The 27,692-nt window shown below is 39.9% G+C and overlaps 1 protein-coding gene across 3 annotated transcripts; it reads left to right on the top strand.

The window, feature by feature from the left end:
* The first annotated feature begins 108 nt into the window (after positions 1-108).
* Positions 109-27,692, top strand: LOC113641995. 3 transcript variants are annotated; one of them, XR_007139331.1, is made up of 3 exons: positions 109-170; positions 735-1,388; positions 1,853-3,635. XR_007139331.1 is itself a non-coding variant. In XM_047807581.1 (2 exons), exon 1 carries the CDS (start codon positions 717-719, stop codon positions 1,383-1,385), a length of 669 nt encoding a protein of 222 aa, XP_047663537.1. In that variant the 5' UTR covers positions 115-716; the 3' UTR covers positions 1,386-1,388; positions 26,356-27,692. The 3 variants fall into 3 exon arrangements, 1 of the variants encoding a protein (XP_047663537.1); XR_003440447.2 differs by having other exon boundaries at positions 115-672; XM_047807581.1 differs by lacking the exon at positions 1,853-3,635 and adding an exon at positions 26,356-27,692 and having other exon boundaries at positions 115-1,388.

The raw sequence follows: 27,692 nt of genomic DNA, 5'->3' as shown, positions 1-27,692 counted from the left end.
TAATTATTGCCACCTGTACTGTTCACAAAATCTTTAAACAATGTTCTAATCACAAAGATGTCTCATGCATTTAATAATTTTTTTTTTCTCATTTTGTCCTCAATTTTGTTGCCTGCCATTTCCAGCAACCTACCTGCATGCCGTCTCTTACTTAAAGAAGGAGACTCAAGGTTAGCACACTCTTTCTTTGACATATTGTTGCTGACATCACTTCCTGTGCTTGAATTGTTTGTCGCGAGTTCCGTGCCGGTCGAATGTGTTTGCTTGGCTATTTTAATTCAGTTTTGAATTATCTTTGAGTTTATACATTAACTCCTTACTTTCTACAAAGGTTCAACACACCGGCAATAGCATCTTAAGAGTTAAATAATCGCTCAAAATACTTTTTGATATCACATTTTATCTGTTATCCTGAGTGTCTGCTTTTAGCTGGTTAGCATCACTAGCCTGTTAGCCCGGTTACTGCTAGTTCTCTACACCTTCTCACACCAATTATCTCTGTTGAACTTGCCCTATAACACCATGTCACTTATGCACTTTTGAGTGCAAGTGAGGACACGTTCGAGCTGCACTCGGTGGAACTGGAGCTAGAGGCCGTGGAGAAGCAGATCCGTGACCTACAGGTGAAGCAGGTCCAGCTGCGGGAGCGGAAAGCTCACTCACCTGTCTCAGGTAAATTCCTAGCGTGAAATTAGTACTCCCTCCACCTCTACTCCATGTGTTTCTCTGTTCAGGCTCAGCGCACCCAGGAAGCAGCCTGCCCAGGTGTTGTTTACTCTGGCGCCAGGGAACCATGGACCCTGTGTGCAGCAGCAGCAGAAGACGCGAGCTGGGCCCGGTTGACCTCCCCCCCTCCAGCGCCACCGGACTTTAAGATCTCCACCCGGAATCACACCCCCCCCCCCTTTGTGAGACGGAATCGTCCACCACGTCCGTGCTACTGTAAAGGTAAGGCTCGCACTCACTGCTTACCTGGTGCTCGTGTTCTTGATCTCACTGCACAGGTACCTGGGATCCTGAGCAAGCACACCGGAGCTGTGTTTCTTCATGCCGGCACGAACGACACCAGCTTGAGGCAGTCAGAGATCCTGAAGATGGACTTGAACACCGTGGTGGAGACGGATCACAGCACATTACCCACAGCAAGGATCATCGTGTCTGGACCACTTCCCATGTACCAGCAAGGAATCGAAATGTTAAGTAGACTTTTTGCTCTAAATGAATGGTTACAGTCATGGCGTCACGCTCAGAATTTACTCTTCATTGACAACTGGAATGTTTTCTGGGAGCGTCCTTGGCTATTCGATGCTGATGGCCTGCACCCCAGCAGAGTTGGAGCAGAAATCCTCTCAGACCACAACTACAGGGTGCTGCACACCTTCTGACTGGTAAACTACGATTTAAATCTAAATTTCAATAGCCATCCTTCACCTCATCATCACATTGATATAAATGCACACATAGCTCATCCTATAGAAACTGTGTCTGTTCCCCGAGTAGTGGGATCAAAAAGTAAGTGCATGAGAAGTTAATTGCTGTTAATTGTTGGCCCCACCCACTCATTTGTTACCATGGACATTAATTGCACTCAATCCCTTCCCCAGGTGTTTTGTCTTAGTCTTTGATTGTCTTTGCCTTGTGATTGGTTCTTGTTCTCTATATCTTCTGTCTGTCCACTTCCCCGGGGTTAGTCGCGTTGGTGTAGTATGTTGTCTGTTTATGTCTCTGTTCCTGTTCCCTGTTCTGCTCAGTGTTCTGCCCTGTTTTTGCCTGCTTATCTGTTTCTTGTTTTGGTTTATTAAAAGTTCAAACTGCATTTGGATCCTCACTTGCCTTTGTCTCATCATGACAGAATGACTAACCTTAATGGATCCAGCAGAAATCTTATTTTGCATACGCCAGGAAGATTCTCCGATCGAGGAATACGCTGAGGTATTTTTGGAACTGTGTAACCAGGTGGACTTCGAAGAGAAGTTCCTGAAAGACGTCTTCATGCATGGATTGGGGTTCTCTAAATAATCTTACCATAATTAGACCAGAAAAATGCCAAAGAAACAAACAAAAACATTTCCTAAAGTTTGGGCTTCTGAATATTAGATCACTTGCACCCAAAGAACTTAGTAAATGAAATCATCTCAAAAAATAGCCTTATTGCACTATGCCGTACTGAAACTTGGATTAAACCAAATGATTACATTAGTCTAAATAAGTCTACCCCATCAGGATATATCTATAAGCATGAGGCTCATCAGACTGGTCTTGGAGGTGGTGTTGCCACTATCTTTAATGATTTCATTACTCAGAGAACATGGTATAGATTTAACTCCTTTGAAATGCTTGTTCTTAATGTTGCACTCTTGCACAAGCACATGAAAAAATCCCTCATGTCTCTTGCTCTAGCAACCATATAAAGACCCCCAGGGCCCTACACTGATTTTCTTAGAGAATTTGCAGATTTTCTTTCAGACAAATTGGTTAATTTTGATAAAGCATTAATTGTAGGAGACTTTAACATTCACGTTGACAATACAAACTATGATTTAGGACTCACATTAATGGACTTACTAAACTCATTTGGGCTTAAACAAAACATCACTAGAGCAACTCATCGTCTTAATCATACGGTAGATTTACAGTAAGAATTATCACATAGAATAGATGTCACTGACCTCAAAGTGATGACATCACAGACCATTACCTCATAATGTACACACTACCTGTAGAACAAACTAACTCGGTAGAATTATTACTCTGACCACTAAAGACAGATTCACAAATAACCTGCCTGATCTGTCTCAACTTCTTACTGTACCCTTAACACAAATTATCTAGATGTAATGACTAACAGCATAGGCGCTATCTTTACTAGCACATTAGACACTGTTGCCCCAATCCGATTAAAGAAAGTTAGAGACAGAACACCTGCACCATGGTATAATAGTCATACTCACACCCTCAAGAAAGCAACCCATAAACTCAAGCAAAAGTGGAGAAAAACTAAATTAGAAGTTTTTAGAATTGCGTATAAGGACAGTATGTCTGGCTATAGACAGGCTCTAAAAACTGCTAGGGCTGAGCACCTGAGCAAACTCATAGAAAATAACCAGAACTATCCCAGGTTTCTATTTAGTACAGTGGCTAGATTAACAAAAAAACAGAAATCCGAACACACTAATCCATCACAGTCCAGTACTGAGGACTTTATGAGATTCTTCACTGATAAAATTGAAAGCACCAGGAACAAAATAGAAAGCAAAAATAGAAACAAAGTAACAAAATAGAAAGCACCTTGTGACCCAGTCTCACCTAAAGCTCTACACTCACAACTACAGTGCTTTACAAGTACAGGACAGGAAGAGTTAGATAAGTTTATTACTACAGATAAACAAACAACTTTTTCAGTACTTGGACAGGCTTTATGTTGGTTTAGATCCTACCTGTCTGATTGATACCATTTTGTAGAATTAAATGGTGAATCCTCCAGTTTATTGCTAGTTAATTATGCAATGATTTGGGACCTCCACTGAGATGAGGCAGACTCTGAGAATCCTGAGGCATCTAGAGATCTACCAGCTCCAGTTGGACTCTGCGATACTATTGAGATGTGAACTCCATGTGTAATGAGTCTGTCTGTGTTTTGCTTTGTTTCTGTCTGCTGTCATTCCCTGCTGTTAATTGTTGGCCCCGCCCACTCATTTGTTACCATGGACATTAATTGCACTCAATCTCTTCCCCAGGTGTTTTGTCTTAGTCTTTGATTGTCTTCGCCTTGTGATTGGTTCTTGTTCTCTATATCTTCTCTGTCTGTCCACTTCCCTGGGGTTGAATTTCGGATTGACTGCCACCCTCAGCTAGGATGTTACAGTTATTGATAATTTGATAAAATGTTTTTGATATTCTCATGTGCTTCTGTTTATGTTCCGTGTCACATGTCTGCCCCACCTTTGTTTACTCCTCCCCATCTCTGCACACCTGTTTCTCATGTGTTCATTGTTGCATCTATTTACTGTAACCGTGCCAAATCATCGTCAGTGTACCCTCGTCCTTTGTCCTGTTTAGTTTTGTCTTTCTACCTGCTTTGTGTTTACTATCTATTAAGCCCTATTTATTTGAAGCTATCCTGTATCTGGGTCTTTCTTCCTCCTCCCAGTTGTGACACATGTGCATCTTAATTATCTGGGATCATATTCATGATCACATCACATTCAAAAAACGTCCACAAAAAAACCCAGAAAAGCCTTAACTGACCTTTTGTTGCTTTTCTATGTATTCATTTATCGACAAATGATTATCTATTACCTCTCTCACCATAAATATTTCATGACAATATCTATTATGTTCTGTAATAGAAAGCCTGCATGCAACACATCAGTTCAGGGCTCGGCAACACGCTGCTCCGGAGCCGCAAGAGGCTCTTTCATCCCTCTTCTGCAGCTCCCTGTAGATTTGTGTAAGAAATTACAGAAATTGCACCCAAATTCCACTCCAAGGTACACATCTAAAAGAGCTCATTCCTAAGAAGTATCATAAGGTAATATGTTTAGGACTCTAAACATATGAACCTGATTCAATTATAAATATGGGAACGGCAGCAGGACATTAAGGATCACCACGAACAAAGGGTTTACGTGACCGATATTACCATTTAAAGTGACCATTTGGTTGATAACAATACCAAGTCAAGGTCTATGTGACCGTGATTACCATTTAAAAGTGACCATTTGGTTGGTAAGAATTGTAACAATAACAAGACAAGGTGTACGTGACCATGATTAACAATATTAAAATTAACTGACACATATTGTGTGAACAGTTGTATGATTTTTTTAAAATAAAAATCTTTAATAGCCTATGACTAGTTACTGTGCATATCCCAATATATATAATTTGCTCTGAAGGTTCACGCATGTGCAGTATCAACAGCTAATCGGTTCTCAGTATGTTGGACGTGTCCGAAAGAAACAGTTCTCAGTTCAGTGTATTGATGATTCGCTGAATCAATTCAGTGATTCAAGCATGCGAAGTATCAACAGCTCATTGGTTCTCAGACGCGTCCGAAAGAAACAGTTCTCAGTTCAGTGTACTGATGATTCGCTGTATCAGTTCAGTGATTCAAGCATGCGAAGTATCAACAGCTCATTGGTTCTCGGACGTGTCCAAAAGAAACAGTTCTCAGTTCAGTGTACTGATGATTCGCTGTATCAGTTCATCGGTTCTCGGACATGTCTGAAAAAAGCAGTTCTCAGCAGTGTTGAGGGGGGCCTCATGTTTAACTGGGGGGGCCTATCTCGTTCACATACTATTAATATTATTAAACTTCAATAAACATAATAAAATATTAAACGTGTCACTCACTGTAAACTATAATTTATCATGACTCTAAAGTGCAAGACTTGCGAAAACACACGCAAATTAGCCACCAGCATCCGGGCAGGTGGTGGCATCGTTCCAGTTGGAACCAGTAGCCCTGCCTTCGCTGAGTCCTATTTCTGGGGCGTCGACATTCTCATCAGCGGTGTTAGTCATACTTGAACTGAGCCGTTGAGCTGTTTTCTCTGTTGAGCTGGCGAATCATTTTCTTATATCCATTGTTAAAGATTTTTTGAATGAAAACAATGTTTCAGTAGATGTTTTCAGACGAACTTCGCAAACTTTAGAATAATGATTTCACTGACCATTTAGCCTACTGATTTACGTTACTGACGTAGTGGCAGCGTGAATGTAATTGGCTGACTATGTTAGCACTGCATTATGGGTTAGTACAATTATTATTTTTTTAATTAACTTATACTCTTTATTCTTTAACCAGTATTCATGGTATAATAAAAGTAATTTGTAAAACATTTTTTTAAATGATTAAGTTCGTTATTATTTTGAGAAGTAAGGGGGCACAGTGACTTTAGTTCAGCATTCAATACTATCATCCCTCAGCATCTGATTGGGAAGCTGAGTCTGGGACTAAACACCTCCCTCTGCAACTGGATCCTGGACTTCCTGACTGGGAGACCTCAGTCAGTCCGGATCGGGAACAGCAGTTGGAGCGGTTTGGACGAGCTTCTTGAAGCACTTCATAATGATGGTTGTGAGTGCAACGGGATGATAGTCATTAAGGCAGGACACTGTAGACTTCTTTGGGATGGGGACAATGGTGGTAGTCTTGAGGCACGTAGGAACAACGACACTGCTCAGGGAAATGTTGAAGACGTCAGTGAAGACATCCGCTAGCCGTTCTGCACATTCCCTGAGCACGTGCCAGGAATGTTGTCTGGTCAAGCAGCCTTCTGTGGGTTAAATTAGTTTGGTGGATATACAACATGCTTGTTGTTATATTGCTGCTTCAGGGGTGTATTATGCTTCCCCCTTTACGCTGCACACGTACCCTCAACTTACTACAGCAACATGCTTGTTGCAAATATGCTGCCATCTGCTCAGCACAGGGTGATGTTTCCCCTGCCACCTCCACTATATCTGAGTGGATATACAACATGTTGTTGTGTAAAAAAAAAAAAAAAGAACCCAGCAACATGCTTGTTCCAAATATTCGCCATCTGCTCAGCCCAGGATGATGCTTCCCCTGATTATTGATTAGCCCCGGATGTACTAGAGTCTTCTACATGGCGCATGCTTCCCCTACCTGTTATCGCTAGCTTAGCATATATACAACATGCCGTCGTCATATTACTGCTTCGGGGCATATTCTGCTTCCCCCCATTACGCTGTACACTCGGGTTCAACTTCTACTAGATGTACTAGCTTTCATACTGCAACATTGTTTTCTTTCCTCTGGATGTTGAATTCAAGCTTCATGAGAAACCAGAGTTTCTACAGGACGCATGCTCCCCTACCCGTTCTCACTATTGTTTAGTGGATATACATGCAATATGCTTGTTTATATCGCTGCCGCAGGGGTGCATTATGCTAACCCCTTTGTTCACACTTTGCTTTAACTGACTACAGCAACGTGCTCGTTGCACATATGCTGACAATTGCTCAGCCCAGGATGATGCTCCTCCGATCTTGGATCAGTTCCGGATTTACCAGCTTTCTACTGCAACAGTTATGTTGGGTTTTTTTCCCTTGGCACATGGTTTTGTTTTGGGTCTATTCTATTTTCTAGTTGCTGCTCTCCCGCTCTGTCCATGCATGCGCACGGATGGGCACGTGGATTCTTGCCCAGAACAGAACCATACCACCAACACTAACTGTATGCATATCATCTAATAAATTCTCATTTCAGAAAGTGGTCCTGACAGAAATCAAGCAATGCGTTAGTTCTGGCAGGCCACGTCGTCAAGCGTGAATCAGCTGTTAATCAGATGTCCACATTGCGCACCAATCCGGTTATGACATCCATATTACCCAACTATTTAAATTCCCATTCATTGAGCCGCTTTTTAGCGCTTCGCTACTGCTGCGAGTTAAACTCCCTCCTCCAACCCCGACTCCTTCATGCCGGAACCTGTGTTTGTTGTACCAGTTTACATCATAAATCTCCAAATATCCCCCCCCCCCAATTATTTAATTACTTATTTATCCGTTTGTTATTTTCCAAAAAATCGTAAGTGAGAATATATAGTACTATGCATAATCAATGGTTCTGACGGGCGCGTGGATTCTTGCCCAGAACAGAACCATACCGCCAACATTAACTGTATGCATATTATCTAATAAATTTTCATTTGACAAAGTGGTCCTGACAGAATTAAAGAATTAAAGACATTAGACAGTCGATGCTTACTAACTTCCTCCTGCTTAACTCTGACAAGACAGAAGTGCAACTAGGTCTGCAGGCTGCCAGAAGTAAGCTTTCTGATTACAGAGTAACTCTAGATGGTCTTTCTATTACATCATGTGCAGCAGTAAAAGACCTTGGTGTGATTATAGATACTCGTCTCTCATTTGAAGCTAACATAAATAATGTCACAAGGGCAGTCTACTATCATCTCAGAAATACTGCTAAGATAAGAAATATGATGACATTACATGATGCAGACACACTAGTTCATGCATTTGTTACCTCTAGGTTGGATTATCGTAATGCTTTACTGTCTGGATGTTCCAGTAGGAGCATAAACCAGCTCCAGTCAGTCCAGAACACAGCAGCTACAGTCCAATCTAGAACCAGAAGATATGAACATATCACCCCAATCTTATTCTCATTGCACTAGCTCCCAGTCAATTTTTGCATTGATTCTAAAATTCTATTATAAACCTATCAAGCACTTAATAGTCTCATGCAACAGTACCTGAGAGTTCTTTTTTTTTTTTTATGATCCATCACGCCTAATTTGATCAAAAGGTGCATGCTATTTGGTAGTACCTCAAGTAAAAAAGGCTACAGCAGGGCGCAGAGCATGTTCTCACAGAATCCCACAGTTATGGGAGACACTTCCAATTAGTTTTTGGGACTCAGACACAGTCTCAGGGTTTATGTCCAGGCTAAAAACACATTTGTTAATCTAGCTTTTTATGAATAGCTTTTCTTAGGTAAAAGAGCAGGGGTCTCATTTATAAAACTGTGCATAGGATCCCTACTAAAAGTTTACGTATGACCAAAAGCCAAAAATGGTGTACGCCAAAAAAAAATTCCGATTTTTAAAACCGTGCATAAGCACACCTGTAAGCAATGTTCCCTTTATAAATCACAGATCACACACAGATGTGCATACGTGAACCAGCCTCAAATACCACCCTGTACACGGCCATTTTTAACCATAAATAGTCAATGCAAATCACTGCGCGGGCACAAGAGTGGACCTCGTTATAATGAGTTTCCTCTGCGCTCTGTGTGTTTAAAAATGGGGTGAGGAGTCAGCGTCTCAGGGGGTAGCCACTGTCGCCTGCAGGTTATAATCATATTAAAAGCAACATTGTTATAATTATATTAAAAACAAAATTGTTACATTTTGTACTTTTTAATATTGTTAAACTCACCAAGAAGCCAGCCATCACGTAGCTACTGCGCCTGCATTTAGTCTGTTCCCTACACAGTTATGTGTCAAGATAAAGGAATCATGTGTTGAACCAGGCCATCGTGCCACAATGTTTGTGAGGATCATGTTGGAGTCACATATGATTTGCACATTAATAGAATGCACATGCTTTCTGTTAACATAAGCAAATTCATTTTCAGATGGTGCCCTTATAGCAACATGAGAGCAGTCAATTGCGCCGATTACATTTGGGAAACCAGACATTGCTGCAAAGTTTCATTTTAATTTCGGCCTGTTCTCGCACAGTGTAGGGGAACCTGATGTATCAACTACCCATATTAAGTGTACCATTCAAAACGACAGATATTATGGCACTCAGGGACGGCTGTGATATACCAGACCTATAGGGTGAGATGATAGATTCCAGTAGAATTATTTCATATTGAGGATTTTCAAAGTTGAGGATTACTTATAGTTTTTTTTATATAAATAATTTACCTGTCTGCCAATTCCCGCTGGAAACAGCCGTTTGCCAAGAACCCCAGAGTGGGGAGGACTTGTATTTAGACTGGGCTGGCATGGTTCCGGCGTGTTGCTCTCTCTAATACTGGACCCAATTCAACACATATATCTAAGAGCACAGCTCTAGGGAATCTAAATCGGCTTATTAGCCAGTCATCATAATGGGCCAGGAACTCATCATGGTCCCTGAAAACTTGTTCTCTCCTTATTCTCCCATTGGCGTAATCCTCCAACAGTGCCAGCAGTGCAATCATGAAGCATTACATACCCTGTTCACCGGAGGATTTATATGTTTCTAGCAAATAGACTGATCGTTAACACCTTGACAAAATCACAGAATTAATTTGTGGGCGAAAATTTAAGACGAAAATGTTATAGTGAACACATACTTCTTCATGATGGTTTTGCGACCCAAAACTAGGACAGGAGAAGGAAAAATAATCTAATAGAATCCTAGCGAACAGATCAGGAAATAATCCAAACAGGAAAAATATTCAGTAAATGAAAAACCATACCTATGATTTACAATCATATCTAACAATTTTTCTCCTCTCTCTGTCGAGCTATATATGCCACTCCCTAGCTCTTAGTGTTCCGAGTTCCTAGCCTGATTATCTCTTCTTACGGACCTACTTTGTCATTCCTGATGTTCTACCCCTGGTTGGAGTCTCGTACCCAGGTGGTCACCCTGCCAGGGATTGATCTGCATGGTCAGACCATGCCTCATGGGATTGTTGTAGATGGAGTCACCCAGAGACTGTCTGAGAATGTCTTATTTGAACCAATATTGTGTGAGTCAGCTGTATGGTCAGGTCTTTATCAGCAATCAGGTCTGTGCTGAATGGTGACTGATTAGTTCTTCGGGAGCTCTCGGTTATAAACTGTTGTAGAAAGGACATTATTTACATTTATATTATTTACTGTCCAGTGTCACCCAAATGAGGATGGGTTACCTTCTGAGCCTGGTTCCTCTCAAGGTTTCTTCCTCATATCATCTCAGGGAGATTTTCCTTTCCACCGTCAACCTCTGGCTTGCTCATTAGGGATAGGGATAGATATATAGTATTTTAAATTAAATTAAATTAAAGTTAATATTTTTCAATTAATTTTAAACCATAATTGTATATTTTCATTTATTTATTATTTTCCTTATTTTTTCTTCTTGTTACATCTTCTTATCTTATTCTTCTTATATCTAATTTTTCTCTCTTTTCTGTTTGCATACTTCTGTAAAGCTGCTTTGAGACAATGGGAATTGTTAAAAGCACTATACTGTACACTCACTCACTCACTCACTCACTCATTTTCTACCGCTTATCCGAACTAACTTGGGTCACGGGGAGCCTGTGCCTATCTCAGGCGTCATCGGGCATCAAGGCAGGATACACCCTGGATGGAGTGCCAACCCATCACAGGTGCACACACACACACACTCTCATTCACTCACGCAATCACACTTTTCCAGAGATGCCAGTCAACCTACCATGCATGTCTTCGGACCAGGGGAGGAAACTGGAGTACCCGGAGGAAACCCCAGAGGCACGGGGAGAACATGCAAACTCCGCACACACAAGGCAGAGGCGGGAATCGAACCCCAACCCTGGAGGTGTGAGGCGAACGTGCTAACCACTAAGCCACCGTGCCCCCCTAGCACTAAACAAATAAATTTAATTTGAATTTGAATTAAATGAATTTGAAATAAAAGAGCAACTGGCACAATAAATGTCCACAGATATAGGATGAAACCGGTACTAAGCCATATAGGCAATAATCCACACAAGGAGGCCCCCAAGCCAAGAATAATTCACAGAAGAAGGAGCGCAAAAATATGAGAAGTTAAAAAAATGGAAAAAACATGAATCCATCTTGGCCAGAAATCACCCGGAGCACAGTAGCCAAAAAATAGTGCAGGGTAGGGAAAACAATTCAGCAATAGTAGGCATTAACAGGAACACAAAGGGTAAAGTGATCAAAACGCAAATCCAACCTGGTAGAAAGTCCTCTTCAGTAGCAATCAATATATAAAGCAGAGAGAAGGTGGGATGACCCAAATCACGTAGAGAGATAATCTAGTGAAAAACATGCAAACTGGAAGTGCGGAGAAATGTGCTGACAAAAATAACACAGAGATAAGGTCTTAAAATAAGTTGTCCTAGCCACGTAATGTGCAACGGTTGCAACCCAGAGCAAACAGTGTAAGACAAAAGATACAAGATACAATGCAGACAATACAAAATACTATAGAACAATTACACAAAATAGCACCGGCCAGTCTGCATACTGTATATTATACAGTACACTGTGCAAAACTAGAGGATTGTAAACAAAACGGTTCAAGTAAACATACCTACTCTTAGGAAGTAACAGCACTGGATGAGGCATTTGAAATAAGCAGTGCAATACAGCAATGTGGTGTGCAAAATTGACTGTACAATCCAGAGCAGTTCAAACAGTTTGTTTAGGAGTCTGATGACTTGCGGTAAGAAACTATTGCACAATCTGGTTGCTATGGTACCTTTTTCCAGATGACAGGAGTGTGAAGAGTATGTTTAAGTAGTGTGTGGGGTCATCCACAATGCTGTTGTCTTTGTGGATGCAGTATGTGGTGTGAATGTCCATTATGTATAGAGATTCCAATGATCAATGATACAGAACAGATACAGATACAGTTTGACTCTAAACCAGGCAGTTAGCTGCCACATGCGCACGCACTTTAGTAGTTATCCACGGTTTCTGGTTGGAAACTGTGGTGATGGTCTTGGAGATGGTCACATCATCAATGCACTTACCGAAGTAGCTGGTCACTGATGGTGACTAAGGTGGCTTCTGCTGTCTAGGCTTTTATCTGCTTCAGAACCGGTTTAGAGCATCTGATGAGTGCTCTGTATGCTGGAATTAGCATAACAGAGATGTGGTCTGAGTAGCCGAGGTGGGGGGTTGGGCTTTGCACGATACGTGTGGGGAATGTTTATGTAAACAAGATCCAACATGTTTTCCCCTTTCTTTGCAAAGTTCAAATTTTCATGGAACTTAGGGAGCACTGACTTAATATTTGCATGATTGAAATCTCCGGCGATGATAAACAGCCCGTCTGGGTGAACATTATGCAGATCACTAATAACCCCATAGGGTTCACATAGAGCCTCTTTAATATTAACGCTGAATGTACACTCTGACAATAAAAATCTAAACATAAAAAATAATATTATAAAGAAAAAAATGTTTTGACTTAAAAATTAAAGTGTTATGAAATGGCATTTTTATTTTTTGCACATGTTCATGTTGATCAGTGTCAGTGTTTATTTGGACAACTTCCTGCCAGAACATTAGGGGGTGTTCCATGTGTGTGTATTGTGTCATGTGTTTTTTTTTTTATGTTCATGTTCACTTGTCTTTGCCTGGCCCTTAATCCTATTCCCTCCTCTGCACGCTTGTTCCTTATGTTTCTCTGATTATTTTGATTACTTATACCTCTTGTAGGAGCGTGTCCTTGTCTTGACTCCTGCTTGAAGGCCTTACTTTTTAGTTTAGCCTTTTTTACAAAAAGGAAAGAAAGAAAGAAAGAAAGAAAGAAAGAAAGAAAGAAAGAAAGAAAGAAAGAAACCAATAATACTTTACTTTGTGTAAATGTAAATTTGGGTAAATGCAAGTTATGTAAATTTGAATTAATGCCTGTCTACCTAACAAATTCCAAGGTCTCATTATAAGGCTCATTACTAGGAACTATAAATTATATGTATATATTTAATATTTACATAAACAAATATGCAATTCCTGTATGCAACCAAATAGACATCTTTAAAGTTTTATGGCTGCAAGCTTGTGATTTGGTACCCAAGATTCAATAAAAATCTTTAATATTAACCAATTAATGGATTTTATCTAAGAGCTGCTTTGACCTGAATTTACCTTGTTCATAATTATATTATGAAAGCAAGCAAATAAAATTTAATGCCACTTCTGTATTTAAAAATTAAATAAACAAATATTTTCCATGGTTCTTCAAAATTCTCATCCTTCTTAAAGGGCATTTTTATTTCTGAGAAATTGGGTAATAGACTAGAACCCACTTTGTCAGACCAAATAATTGTCTATGGTCCCTATTCTGACATTTCTTCAAATCAAAAAGAAAAACAGTAATGAAAGTGAACAAATTAATCAAATAAAACTAGGTCACATATCACTGGAAGGGTAGTAAATGGTCAGTGGCATGGAAGTAATCTTTTGTGTGTGTGTTGGGGGTTTGGGGAAGGGAGCCATCATGTTTTTTAAAGCAAGTTGTTATTTGCCTACAGCAGTGCAAATTGAAAAAAGTCTGTCTGTAAAAAAGTGTCAAGTACTTATAACTTCAAGTTGAATTTTATTGTCACTGATACTGTATATGCTGGTAGAAGTACTATGACAGCATGGAAATCAGAAGTTTCTCTAAATTATCCTTTCAGACATAATATGAGTGAATTTATTTTTTAATTAGTGAAATGTAGTACAGTACTATTTCCATTTTCCATGATTGTTTTTCCATTTTGCACTCTGAAATGTAATTACAAAAAAAAAAAAAAAAAATCATGATGTCTCTTCTTTGTGTCCATGTTGACTTAATTGATGAAGAGAGATTGAGGAGTGTTACTCTTAGCCCACCACCATATTAAAACATTTAGAAGACATACACTTGTTTTAATGTCTCATTGTCTTCTCTATTAAGGGTCTACTATCATGCTTTTAAACATTTCAAAATTTTACAGGATCAGGTTGACTTACAGTAGTAAGTATTTTTCTTCTCCTAATATTGTACTGTAGGATTGTAATACTGTAAGTATCATATAAATGCAATGGATAACTAAAAAATAAATGAAAATAGTCATTTGCAGAATTCATTGAGTATATATGCCCAGGTGTAAATATAATACGCATTATAAAATGAGTAAAAGCACCACTCTTCCAAATGTGTTGTATCTAAAAATCTCAATATAAATATTGATGTAGTTTCTTTCAAAGCTGTTTGTACAAAAGGCAAGGTTAACAGTTAGAGAAGTTGTGGCAAAGGAGTAGCTGATCTAATCAGATGTTAGAAAACTGGGATGTCTTCACAGATTAAAAAAAGGACCCAAAATCAAAGACAACGTGGCAGGGAAGACAATTAGACACATAAGGAACAGGTGAACAGAGGTGGAAAGGAATTAAGACTAGGGCAGGGCAGAAATGTGAACACAAAACATAAACAAAAACACATGGCACACAGTAAGGCAGGTGGGGGAGTGAAGAATGCGGTGAGGCAGGTGTGGGGGAGTGAAGAATGCACCGAGGCAAGTGCGGGCAGCAAGGAAAATGCTGTTGTCTTTGTGGATGCAGCGTGGTGTGAATGTCTGTGAGGCTTGTCCACTGCTGAGCAGAATGACTGAGTGACATCCACAGCCGAACAGGTGGGCCGAGTGATGTCCACAGCTGAGCAGAAGGGCTGAGCAATGTCCGTAGACAAGTAGAATGGACAAATCCACATCCACAGCCAAGCCACATCACGACCCACATCCGGAAAAGGAGGGAGGGAAAAATCCTTTGCAGATTGCTAGAACCGGAGCGCATCCCCACAAGACCCAAAAAATGTCCAAAACCTGAAAAAAAGTGAAATGGAAGACATTATTTAGTAACATAAAAAAACAGAAAACACTGGGACACTGGAACAGAGACCACAAAGACAACATAATGACAAGGATTCCGTGCTGGGCAATGTGGCAGGGATAAATAAGCAAGAAAAAAAGACTCATAATAAAAAGGTGTGCAGAGGTGAAAAGGAAGACTAGAGCAGGGCAGACACGAACACAACATGTAAACAAAAACTCATGGCACAAGACGTAACTGCCAGAACACTCTCTAATGATCCAACAGGAAAATGTTCAAACGTGATCCTGACATCAGAAGTCTAATTTTAAAAGAGAGGGTCACCTCCACCAAACATGAGAGGCAGCCTAACAAATAATGTTAGGTGTCTCTTTAAGTAAATTCTTGAAAGCAGCCTAAAATGCCAAAACTCTTTTATATACAAAAAAAAATATTGAATTACTACACAATATAAGATCACAGGAGTTGTTCTGTTTTTTGTTTTTGTTTTTTGGCTCAGCAATGGTTTCACAATGCAAATGTATACATTTTAATATAAGGGTGTAATATTTAAAAAATATAAGGCACCCAGAAAGATCTTGCTTGAACTATGTGGCACTATACAATAACAAGCTTTGACAGTTAGAGATGCGCCTAGGAACAAAATCAAAGAAAATGGATCTTCACAAAACCAGGCAAAAGAAAAAAGTATAGAGAAAGAGTATAAAAAATTGCATGTTAAATATTATATTATAATATTATAGATAATATTATAGATATTTGAGCCTGACAGAGCAGACTGCAATGTTAGTTTCAGTTTAAATTCAAATTCAATTTATTTGTAGAACGCTTTTTGACTATTCACACTGTCTCAAAGCAACTTTACAGAAGTATAGAAACAGAAGAGAAAAACAAATATAATACTAATAAAAGGAATAATTGAAATAAAAAGAATAAATAAATAAATAAATAAATAAATACATACATACATTTAAAGTTTAAAATTCATTTAAAATATTATTCTAAAATTTTAAATACTATATATATATATATATATATATATATATATATATATATATATATATATATATATATATATATATATATATCCATATCCCTAATGAGAAAGCTGGAGGAGATGGCGGCAAGGAAAAACTCCCTTAGATGATATGAGGAAGAAACCTTGAGAGGAACCAGGCTCATTAGGGAACCCATCCTCATTTGGGTCCCACTAGATAGGAAATTATGTAAATTTGTCATTTTATAATGTCATTTCTACAACAGTTTATAATTGTGCAACTGAGAGCTCCTTAGGAACTAATGGGCCAGCACAAACTCTGAGTTCACCCAACATTAATTCCTGACAGTCTATGGCAGTCTGGAAATTATTTCTGATAAATACTAGACCATACAGGTACAGCTGACTGATGCAACAAAGGCATGACAGTCTCTGTTCGGCCCCATCCACAACAATACCATGAGACACTGGTTGACCATGCAGATTAATCCCTGGCAGGGTGACCACTGGGTGACGAGACTCCAACCAGGGGTAGAACGTCAGTATTGAGAAAGTAGATAAGAAGAGAAGATCAGACTAGGAACTCGGAACACTGGGAGCTCGGGAGTGGCATATATAGCTTGAGAGAGAGAGAGAGAGAGAGAGAGAGAGAGAGAGAGAGAGAGAGAGAGAGAGAGAGAGAGAGAGAGGAGAAAATTCTATATCCTATGCCCCTTCAAAATGAAAACTACAAATCACTTAAAGTTTAAAGTTAAAGAAAATTTTGATGAAGAGAAGAATGTAATTATGGCATTATCTTAGGGTGTATAACATTTTATAAACAATTCCATAAAAAATTGTTGTTGTTATCTTAAATCAAGCATAGTCAAAATGAGCATCCATGTTAGTACACAACACTTAAACTTGCTCCAGACCTCTTCCTTCACTCACAGGGTATGAAGAGGTAACATCTTGACCTGAAACAAACTAAATATTACACTATGCCAATCAGTAAGTCACATGATATAAATTAGCTGTTCAACACCATGTATATCAGATATTTAAAAAACTTTAATCTTCAAAATCCTGGTTCATAAGTAGAATAAATTTATAGTCCATATATAATTTTAATCCATAGATTAAATTTCTATTGAAATATAAAAAACTCTTTCAGGTGATTTGAATTTGAATAATGTTTCCATATGTCAGATATAAGCTAGTTATAAGCTGCTATTTATTTGATTACCATTCTAGATGTTATGCAATTGTTGGATAAAGTGCTCACTGCCACATTTAGCTTTCAAAGACTTATTATTGAACCTGATGGTAAAAATTTGAGTTGGAACTACTGTAGTGCTATTAAAGGGAATCACACTGCACCTTGTTTGCTTAATAAACCTTTTCAATGGAGAAGGAGCACTTATAAATAACAAAACCAGGCTGACTAAGCATATGAATCAAAAATGAACTGTTTAACCTTAATGATCAGTGCTTTGCATGGAGAAAAAATGGTTATGACTAAGAACACCATCACAAATTTCACTGAGTAACACTAGGCTTGTGCAGACAATGTCTCACACAGTGTAAGGCAGAAAGGAGAACCATAAAAACTGTCTCTAATGCCCCCTTTCCACCAGAAATAACTGGGTGCTTGTTCAGAGCTAGTGCTGGTGCTGGTTAGAAGTGGGTTCCACAGGTGAGCCTTCTAAGAACCAGTTTGCCTTTCCAAGGGCTAGAGAGCCATCACAGAGCCAAGTCTTACGTCACTGTATACAACATTATACAGCAACGTTGGCACAGCAGCAGCAAACACAAACACAACATCAACAATGGCGGATGTTGCTTTACCGTTAATGCTCATGGCTTTGCAAACCTACATTGGCATCTAAATGCGGTAAGTCCTGATTTAAAATTATTTTTAAATGGCGCTAACAATGTTCTCTTTTGTCTTGTTGGTCACAGTAATCCCGCCCCCAGCCCCTGATGCAAGCGGTTCTTATGTCTATACCAGCAATGTTTTGGTGCTACTCAAGAACCACTTTTCCTGACTCAGAGCCGGTGCTTTGGGTGTCGAAATTAAAATAACTGGTTTAAAATTAGGCTCTGGCTCTGAACTGCCTTGGTGGAAAAGGGGCATACCCTGCTCTACCTGGCCCTACTGAGTCCTTGCTTCCATAAACCTTACCTCATTTCATGCTAAATGTCACACATGTCTAAGGCAAAAAGCCATGCAGACCTAATGTCAGAGAGTGGGATCAGGAAAAAACAATCTGCTCAGAGTACAAAAATGACTTTTCTCTCTTTTTGTAAATGACACACTGTGAAAAGCTGTGAAGCTGTAGATCAAGGCCTACATAATTGTGAGGCTGGAATTTGACCCTAGTTACCAAGCTACTAGTGGTGTTGCCAGTTTTCAAAATACATTCTATATACAAAAAAAGAGTTTTTTATTGGAAATAGAAGTTTCAGTTTGCTGTTTCATATTTAAAAAGATGTGGATCATGCACCATTTTGAATGCAGAATTTAGTACATTCTTGTCTACCGCTATAATAATAAGCAGAAGATCAAGTATGGGGGCCTTTTGTACATCATTTTGAGTGCATCATTTTCCCCTTTGCAGCCACTATGACAAGCTCATGATGGGAGCAGTCTGGCACAAATTAGAGGCACTGAACAGTGTGTTAATTTTCCCCCACTGTCCTGTGAAACAAAGCTCCATGACAGCTGAGTATTCAGTATCTAGCTTAGCTGTGGATGTGTAAGGCATTGTCCCTGCTGTGATCACATTATAAAGAGTACACACACATGCACACTATGGGAACTCTGTTGTGTCTGAAGCTCTGTGAAAACAGATGCCAATTTAATGGCTCAGGAAGGACACATGACGAAGTGGTTACACACCAGCAAGTCCATATAAGGGCATCTACATTACATTACTCCAGCTTCTATTTGTCTAACTAGCCAATGACGCAACATCTCTTTTACTTCTCTACGTAACCCGGTGTAGTTCCTTTTAATGGGTACTCGACGCTAAAGGGCTGCACCTACTTGGCCATTCATTCTGCAAGCCTACTGTCCTCCACCCCATGAGTCGGCAGAGCAGGAGAGGCTGCATTTGCTTTGCTCAGTAAGAGCCTTGAGGACTTATGTCCACCGCTTGAGCTCCTGGCGTAACTCCTCCTCCCTGTTTGTCTGTTTTGGGACCCAGAACAAGGGTAATCTGGTTTCCAAGCATCACCTGGTGCACTGGGTAGTGGAGGTGGGGACCCACCTCGGCTCTCGGCATCAGTGCTTATTCCACTTGAAGTATCACCTCATCTAATGCCTTAGCCAGGGGTGTTCCCTTTGAAGATATTTATGCTGAGGCAGGGTGGTCCATTGTGCACACCTTTATCTGTTTCTATAACCTGGACCTGAACCCCATTCCAAAGTCCCAGGCCCTGCAGGGCTATGAGTCTGCTCATGCTCTCTCACAGCCTCTGGCACAGTCATCGACCTGGGTATCATGGGTATTGGCATTCCCATAGCGTCAGCCCTGATGCAGCATGAAGTTCCCTCAGAAGGGAACTACACCAGGTTACATATGTAACCCGGTTCCCTGAGAAGTGAATAAGATGCTGTGTCGCTGGAGACATACCCGGGCATCCTCACACACTTTCTGTAGAGAGAGAAAAGCTGGAGTAATGTGATGTAGATGCCCTTATATGGACTTGGCTGGCATGTAATCACTTCATCCTTTGTCCTTCCTGAGCCATTAAATTGGCGTGTGTGCACATAGAGCTTCAGACACAACTTCTCAGAGAACCAGGTTACATACATAACCTGGTGTAGTTGACCAATAACTATAGCTAGCCAGTAGCAATCATAAAATGTCCATCATTACCTAGACAACAATTAACAGCCATTACGTACTTTAAGTATATGTGTGTGTGTGTGTGTGTGTGTCTGTGTGTGTGTGTGTGTGTGTGTGTGTGTGTGTGTGTGTGTGTGTGTGTGTGTGTGCATGCATGTGCATGTGTACTCTTTTTAATTTGATCACAGGGGCAAAGGCTTACGTTCCATCCACAGCTCAGCTAGATGCTGAACTCTCAGGTCAGTGGGGAAAATTAACACACTGTTCAGTGCCTCTAATTTGTGCCAGACTGCTCCCATCATGAGCTAGTCACAGTGGCTGCAAAGGGCGCACTCAAAATGATGGGTGTATCTGCTACCGTATAGGCCTTACTCTCAGGGGATGAATCACATGCTTCAAGGCTTGGATGTAAGCGCATGCTTCCTCCATGCGGGCGATGTAGGAGAGAGATAGATCACAAGCGTCTCTTCAATCCAAGACATCGTCCCATAACCAAGACTTTCAAGCCCTATAATGGCTGAAAAGTCAGACATGGCCATGAAAAAAGATGTGCTGAAAAGGGATTTCCCCAAGACCTTTTTCATGTAGGTCTGGGAAAAACAACAGCTGCCTGCATGGAGGTGGCCTGTGGCCTAAGTCAGAAAGCAGTCGTCTAGCTTAGACCGGATGACACTAACTTCCTCTTCATCTAATTCAAATTTAGACACTCCTTAGAGGAGCTCCTCAAACGCTACTGATTGCAGTGTCAGATCAGAGGAAGAAAGCCCCTCATCAGAGCCTGATACAGAAAGCAGCATGCTCTCTTCTGGGTCAGGAGAACTCGCTGTGCAAGCTCCCAAACAAATGGAGAACAGAATCAGGCGAGAGGGCAAGAGAAAGCGAAAGACCCATCTCTTGCTCCGCTTCCGCTAACTCAACCTGCAAACCCCATTATCAAACCCGAACCATGAGGTGCATGGATCAGAGCTTGCACAAGAGAGAATCCCTTGCAGTGCATAAAGCTGGCTCCCTAGAGAGCTGACCGAGTATGCTCCTCTCCCAAACAAACAATGCAAAGAGAATGCGTGAATGAAATCATTGGCCTACCATCAAGGCTATCGAGATACACTGATTTCTAGCTACTTGACATGTGCAAGATTTGTATATAAAAGGAAATATGTACAGACCATGAACTTATTTGACTGGCCTTTCTTCACTAAATCTTTTAGCCTAAACCTCTAACACATTTTAAGCTTATTAATTATTATAGTGACTTAATGCTGCAAGAGGCTGAACACATGCTGGAGACAAGGGTGGTTCAACAAAGTGCTCTTTTCATTAATAAAATTTGCAAAGGAAAAAAGATGAGGTATAGAGGTGGTGCAGTCTTGTCGACAGGGTGCTCTGGTAGTGTGTAGTTCCAGACGTCAAGGAGCATAGGCAAGGTAGTGCAGCAGAAGCTATTGGGATGCATTTTCATTGCTTTTCTCTGGAGAGGCTAGGAAGAGGAGAGGCATGTGAGCAGTGTTGTAATGTAACGGAGTACAAATACTTCTTACTGTACTTAAGTAGAAATTTCACGTATCTGTACTTTACTTCGCTATTTAAATTTATGTCAACTTTCACTTTTACTCTACCTGCTTTTGTTGTGCAAACACCCCATCACCTGTGAGGCCTGGCTCATTTGCATTTGTTCACTCAGAGTAATTCAGATCCAAGGCAGGCCAAACCTCTGTGTGTGACGGAAACCTTCACGGCCTATCTATACTGTACAAAATAGTCTTATTTAGTTTTATTTATTAAAAATTGTGTGCTAAGGTTTGTCATTGCCATAGTACATATCATATTTATATAAGCCTTGTGCAGACCTGGGGTCTATTTGACTCATCTGGAAAGTTTAATGTGTCCTAACTTGGGTTTCCTTCCACATATTTGCCTGAAATTTACCAGGATTGTTCCAAATTACTGAACTTTGCAAGTAAAATTAATTTTGTCTATTTTCGTTGAACTATGTGTTTGTAAAATAAATACTTTCCTCCTCAAGTCCTCCTGAGTCAATTTGACCAATGAACATAAATACAGACACAAAAATGCACACATAAAATGTCCACTAACACACACTCACAAAACACCCCCCCCACACACACACACACAAAATGGGCATTGCATTTCATTAGGCCTCCAGAAAAAAAAGAGGCCACACATTTGTAAATATTTCACACTTTTTATATGCCTTTGCCTAGCAGAGGAGTGTGTATGAGACACGAGGAGTGTGTATGACACATGAGGAGTGTGCATGGAATAGTAAGAGTGTGTATGAGACATGAGGAGTGTTTTTGGAACAGTAAGAGTGTGTATGAGACATGAGGAGTGTGCATAGAATAGTAAAAGTGTGTATGAGACATGAAGAGGAGTGTGTATGAGACACGAGGAGTGTGTTTGGAACAGTAAGAGTGTGTATGAGACATCCTTTACTTGGAAAAGAATGAAAAGTTGCTAATACATGAATAAAATGAAAACTTGCTAACACTTCAGTCTCCAATGTATGTTTTTAGACAAATGTCATAAGCTGAGTGAAGTTATGATCCATGGCTTTTGACATGTTCGTACACATACAGAATAAAATGATGTCATTTCATTTTCATTGGCCATCAATGAATTATAACACCAAAAGTGAATTTTGAGACGGAACAATAACCCAACATGCCTCCACAGAAGATGCACTGTGGTACTGGGAAGCCCTGTCTGAGCCAGACGGCAAAAGACGGCACTGTGTGGGTAGAGGAGGACATTGGAATGCCCAGTGTTACTCCCCTCGAGTTGAATAAAAGGCTCAGGTCGTTCTTGGTTTTTAACAATTTATTTTGGACAAGTCTTCATGTCTTGTAGCCTCATGCTTCAATAATGCCAATAATGACGAAAATGCCAAACATTCCAAATGCACAAATGCCGTCAGAACTATGGAAGGACATACAGTACATAACTTAAATAAAGTGCACATTCAACAAGTGAGAAAATACACTTAAAATGGCTGCTTCTAAATAAACACAGTTACATACAAAAAGGCAATTAACAAACACATACCTCATTGGCCTCTCTAACTCAAGAGGAATAAACTTGAGGGGTAACAGCTTCTTCTTCTTTAAAAATAAGAACAATAATATATGAATTTCTTAGCACTTCTTTAAAGAGCGACTTGTACTAACATTACCAGCGCGTACCTCGAGCTTCTCTTCTACCTCGTGCACACCCCGGAAGTGATGGCAACAATTAAATAATTCCCCAGCGAAACAAAATTATGTGTTCCCTTTCACCCTTCTATGGTTTTAACTAATAAATAAATCAACAATCAACAAAAAAAAAAGAAAAAATACATGGCTGTTAAATTCTAACAATTTGAACATTTTAACCATTTATTTCCCTAAAACTGTAAAGTGCATATATTACAAACTGAATATATATATATATATATATATATATATATATATATATATATATATATATATATATATATATATGAGAGTTGCTTTTAATGGCAGCTACACCCAGTGCGGTAGCAAATCGCTCGTGCTTCAGTGTGCAAGCTGGTCCCTGGGCGACTGGGGTACTTTCCCAAGTAAGGAGATGCATTGCAGACATATTTGGTCTCCAAATCCATGGCCATCCAGAACTTGATCCCAATACTGTGATACTGTGTGAATGGACACCAAACCATGATAGGGAACAGCTGTTCATCTATGGTCATGTGTTCTCCTGGAGTGAAACTCAGCACAGTTCTTGTTGAAGCGTGTCCAGATGTCGGAGACCACAGCAAATTTGTCTGTTAGAAGGTGTTGTGTAATTGAAATGAATCTATCTCTTGGCATTGTCTCTTTGAAAGCCAGGAGATTGTTTTGAAACCATTTTGACCATTTTTAATGTCAGTAAATAATAAAACCTGTTTTTTCCAGGTCAAATTGACTTGAATGCTTATAAATCAAAAATTCTACAATGATCACCATTCTGTGTGATCAGCTTACATTTGTGAACATTTTACACTTGTTATGTCTATTTTGCTGACCAGATGCCATCTTCTCATGTTTCATACACACTCTCACTGTTCCAAACACACTCTTCATGTCGCATACACACTCCTCATGTCTCATACAAACTCCTCATGTCTCATACACACTCTCATTGTTCCAAACACACTCCTCATGTCTCATACAAACTCTTACTGTTCCATAAACACTCCTCATGTCTCATACACACTCCTCTGCTAGGCAAAGGCATATCAAAAGTGTGAAATATTTATGCCCAATTTGTGTGTGTGTATGTGTGTGTGTGGGGGGGGGGGTGCATGTGTGTGTGGGTGTGGGTGTGTGTTGTGTGAGTGTGTTTTGGGTGCGTGTGTTAGTGGTCATTTTATATGTGCATTTTTGTGTCTGTATGTATGTTCATTGCTCTGAAATGGGCAAAAGTGTGACCTATTTCCCCACTAAATGTGGCCGGGTCAAATTGACTTGGGAGGACTTGAGGAGGAATGTATTTATTTTACGAACACATACAGTTCATAATTTGGAACAATCCTGGTAAATTTCAGGCAAATATGTGGAAGGAAACCCAAGTTGACACATTAAACTTTCCAGATGAGTCAAATAGACACCAGGTCTGCACATGGGTTATATAAATATTATATGTACTATGGCAATGACAAACCGTAGCAGACAATTTTTTATAAATAAAACAGACTATTTTGTACAGTATAGATAGGCTGTGAAGGATTCCATGTCACACAGAGGTTTGGCCTGCCTTGGAACTGAGCTACTCTGAGTGAACAAATGCAAATGAGCCAGGCCTCACAGGTGATGGGGTGTTTGCACAACAAAAGCAGGAGAACAATGGAGCTGTAGGGGTGCTAGTAGGTGTGAGGTCCAGGGATTTTATGCAAATTTGCGCAGGTTTAGTAAATCTAGTATATATTTAAAGCACAGCAGGACCCAACACTCCTCATATAGTATGAGTAAGGCCGGCCCCCAGTCATTGATTACATCAAAATTTTATAGACAGGATTCAAACAAAGATATGTAAAAGCAAAACATCATCAACCATTGGCTTAAATGCACAACGCCTGCTCATCTCCTGATCAAGCTAATCTTGTCTTACCAAGGCCTACTAGAAGGTCTACTAGAAGCTGTTTATGCCTAAGTCCCACCAACTCGAGTCCGGTCCCCTCTCTCCTTGTCATAATCAAAGAAAACAAGCACTGGCAGTGACAATTTCTAGTCACAATAACTACCAGTCACGAGAAGGACAAGGCCTTACAAACATCTCTAAAGTAAAAATGTCCACCACACTCTGCATAACAGAATAAATTCTTCTAAGTATACTACAGTATATGCAGTTTGAGGAATGAAGGTAAGACTCTGTCTATCATATACTGATAACAGGTATGCATTTGGGTGAAACAAGACTTTGGGACATCGTGGAAACACTGTGGGTTTTCAAATCATGCACTATGGCCTGATAGCTGACCTCCTGAACCCTACTTCTAAAATCAATTGCAGTCAGTAAATGCAAAGTGAAGAAGCATAATAATGATCCTATATTCATCGGTAAAGTCAAAGCCGATCCAGAGGCACAGGCATCAGCAAAACGACCTGAGCAGAAACAAAACACAAACATTAAGACTTAAGTGTTTTCTTCTGTCCTAGATCTCACTGAATTACAGTGTAAGAGCGATCATGAGGAGACACAATGCTGGAGAAAGCTGGGATGTTTCCAAAAACATGGTGTTTGGTATGGTTCCATGGGAAAACCATTTACCAAAAAAAATAAAGTTTCATTTTCATGCTAAATTGATACATGGTAAAGAGCACATGTCAAAAGGAGGGATGGTAACAGAAATAAGGAAGACTTGGCATGTCAAAGGCTTTACTACTGTAATTACTCCCAAAATTGTTGTCAATGCTGTTTCATATGTGCACCAAACAACGTTGGGAGAGGCATTCCGGTTACACAGTGCTAACATCCACCACCACAAAGACCATTTGAACACTTAGGGATGGACTTTATTGAGGTAACACCTAGTTAAGAAGAAGTAAGAAGTTAAGAAGTACTGGTCATTGTAGATATGTTCTCTAAATGGATAAAAGCTTTCCCTACATATAAGCAAGATGTCAGTGCAGTAGCAAAAGAACTTCTCACTGAAATTATTCCACGATGGGGAATTCCTGAGAGAATTGGCAGTGATAATGGAACCAAATTCGTAAATCAGGATCTACAAAAAGTCAGTGAATACTTAGGGTTAAACCTAAAACGAAACTGTGTGTATCATCCAGCTAGTGGTGGAGAAACTGAAACAGAAAATGGCACACTAAAAAACAAATTGACAAAATGATGTGCTGAAACAGGCCCTCCCAATAGTGTTGATGCACAAAAGAGCACGAGCAAGAGGTTGAGCTAACCTGAGTCCATTTGAAATTCTTTTTGGCAGGCCGTTAACCACAAGAGTGGGTCCTCCAGGAAGCCAGGGATCCAATATCCGCAAATGTGAAGATGAGATGTTGAACTATTGCACAAACAGGTCCTTGGTGTTATCTGATATTCACTGACAGGTGAAGGACCCCCTTCCTAAACCACATGCAGACGCATTGAATGACCTGAAGCCTGGCGAGTGGATCATGCTGAAAGACTTCAGGAGAAATAACTGGAAGGCCAAGCGTTGGCTGGGACTGTTCCAGATTCTGCTGACTATGCCCACCACTGTGAAAATAGTAGAGAGAGCAATGTGGATCCACGCCAGCCATTGCAAACGAGTTCCAGTGCCAAGCAGGAGTAAAAGGACGAATCAGCTGAGACACCCATGGAAAAGGGACATGGATCTATGGCAAAAATTCATAGTGAACTTCGACAAGAAGCAGTCTTAAAGTACATCTACACCCACCTTTAGAAGAAATTATACTTTTGCTCTTCGTCTCTGCATGTACAAGAAAAAAAACCTTATCAACACCTACATTACCATTCCAGAAGAACTAAGTGGAGAGATTTCTAAAATCATCACCATGGAGGCAGAGAAATGAGGCAGACTACATCTGAATGACCCTCACTCACCCATGCACCTAGACTGGTAGTGTTCTGAAGTCCCGGTGAGATGGGACGAGTGTGAAAGGGCAAGCACCGGCTCTGAGCACCGATATACGTCAAGAAGAGTGAAGGAATGAATAGAGAAAAAAATTTCAAGAATTGGACTTTCCGCCTGATCCAACACAAACTGACTATGCTCCGCATTGACAAATGTAGATGGATAAATTATCTTTGCTTAGATTTATTTTCTTGCATGCCATTGACCGAGGTCTTTCCCTCAAAAAAATAGCAACATTTTCTTAAGTTTAGTTTTATAGATTTAGTGGGCACTTATTATTGTCATACAGTTGTTAAAGTAATTGGAACTGCAAATCTCTCCAATAATCTTTTTGTTTTGCTTTAAATAATGTTGGCTTTTAGGCCTTTATTTTCATTCCACAATACATTGTTCATTGTAGATCTTGGAACTTGCATTCTTTAAAAAGTTACTCCACTAATGTTACTTTGATTTGTTATGTATATCATTAAGAACTTCGAATAAATATGTTATTGTTTTTTTAAAAAAGCTGTAAAATTATAGATTATTATCATTAGATGTTACTTCTGGGCATTCCTTCCCTGCTAAAAAAACATCATTGCTGGTCCAGCATAAGGTATGTTTTGACTGCTGGGATCAGCTTGGGATGGTGGTATGCTGGTCCAGCATTAGGTGCTGGTTGCTGGTGTGCTGAGCGACCAGCCTGGGAT

The sequence above is a fragment of the Tachysurus fulvidraco genome, chromosome 23 (genome assembly GCF_022655615.1).
Source record: "Tachysurus fulvidraco isolate hzauxx_2018 chromosome 23, HZAU_PFXX_2.0, whole genome shotgun sequence".
Lineage (NCBI taxonomy): Eukaryota > Metazoa > Chordata > Actinopteri > Siluriformes > Bagridae > Tachysurus > Tachysurus fulvidraco.
The sequence above is the reverse complement of the archived record's forward strand: the minus strand, read 5'-3'. Positions and strand labels throughout refer to the sequence as shown.

Coding starts and splice junctions, on each gene's coding strand:
- LOC113641995 (XM_047807581.1), top strand. CDS start 717: ATGTGTTTCTCTGTTCAGGCTCAGCGCACCCAGGAAGCAGCCTGCCCA.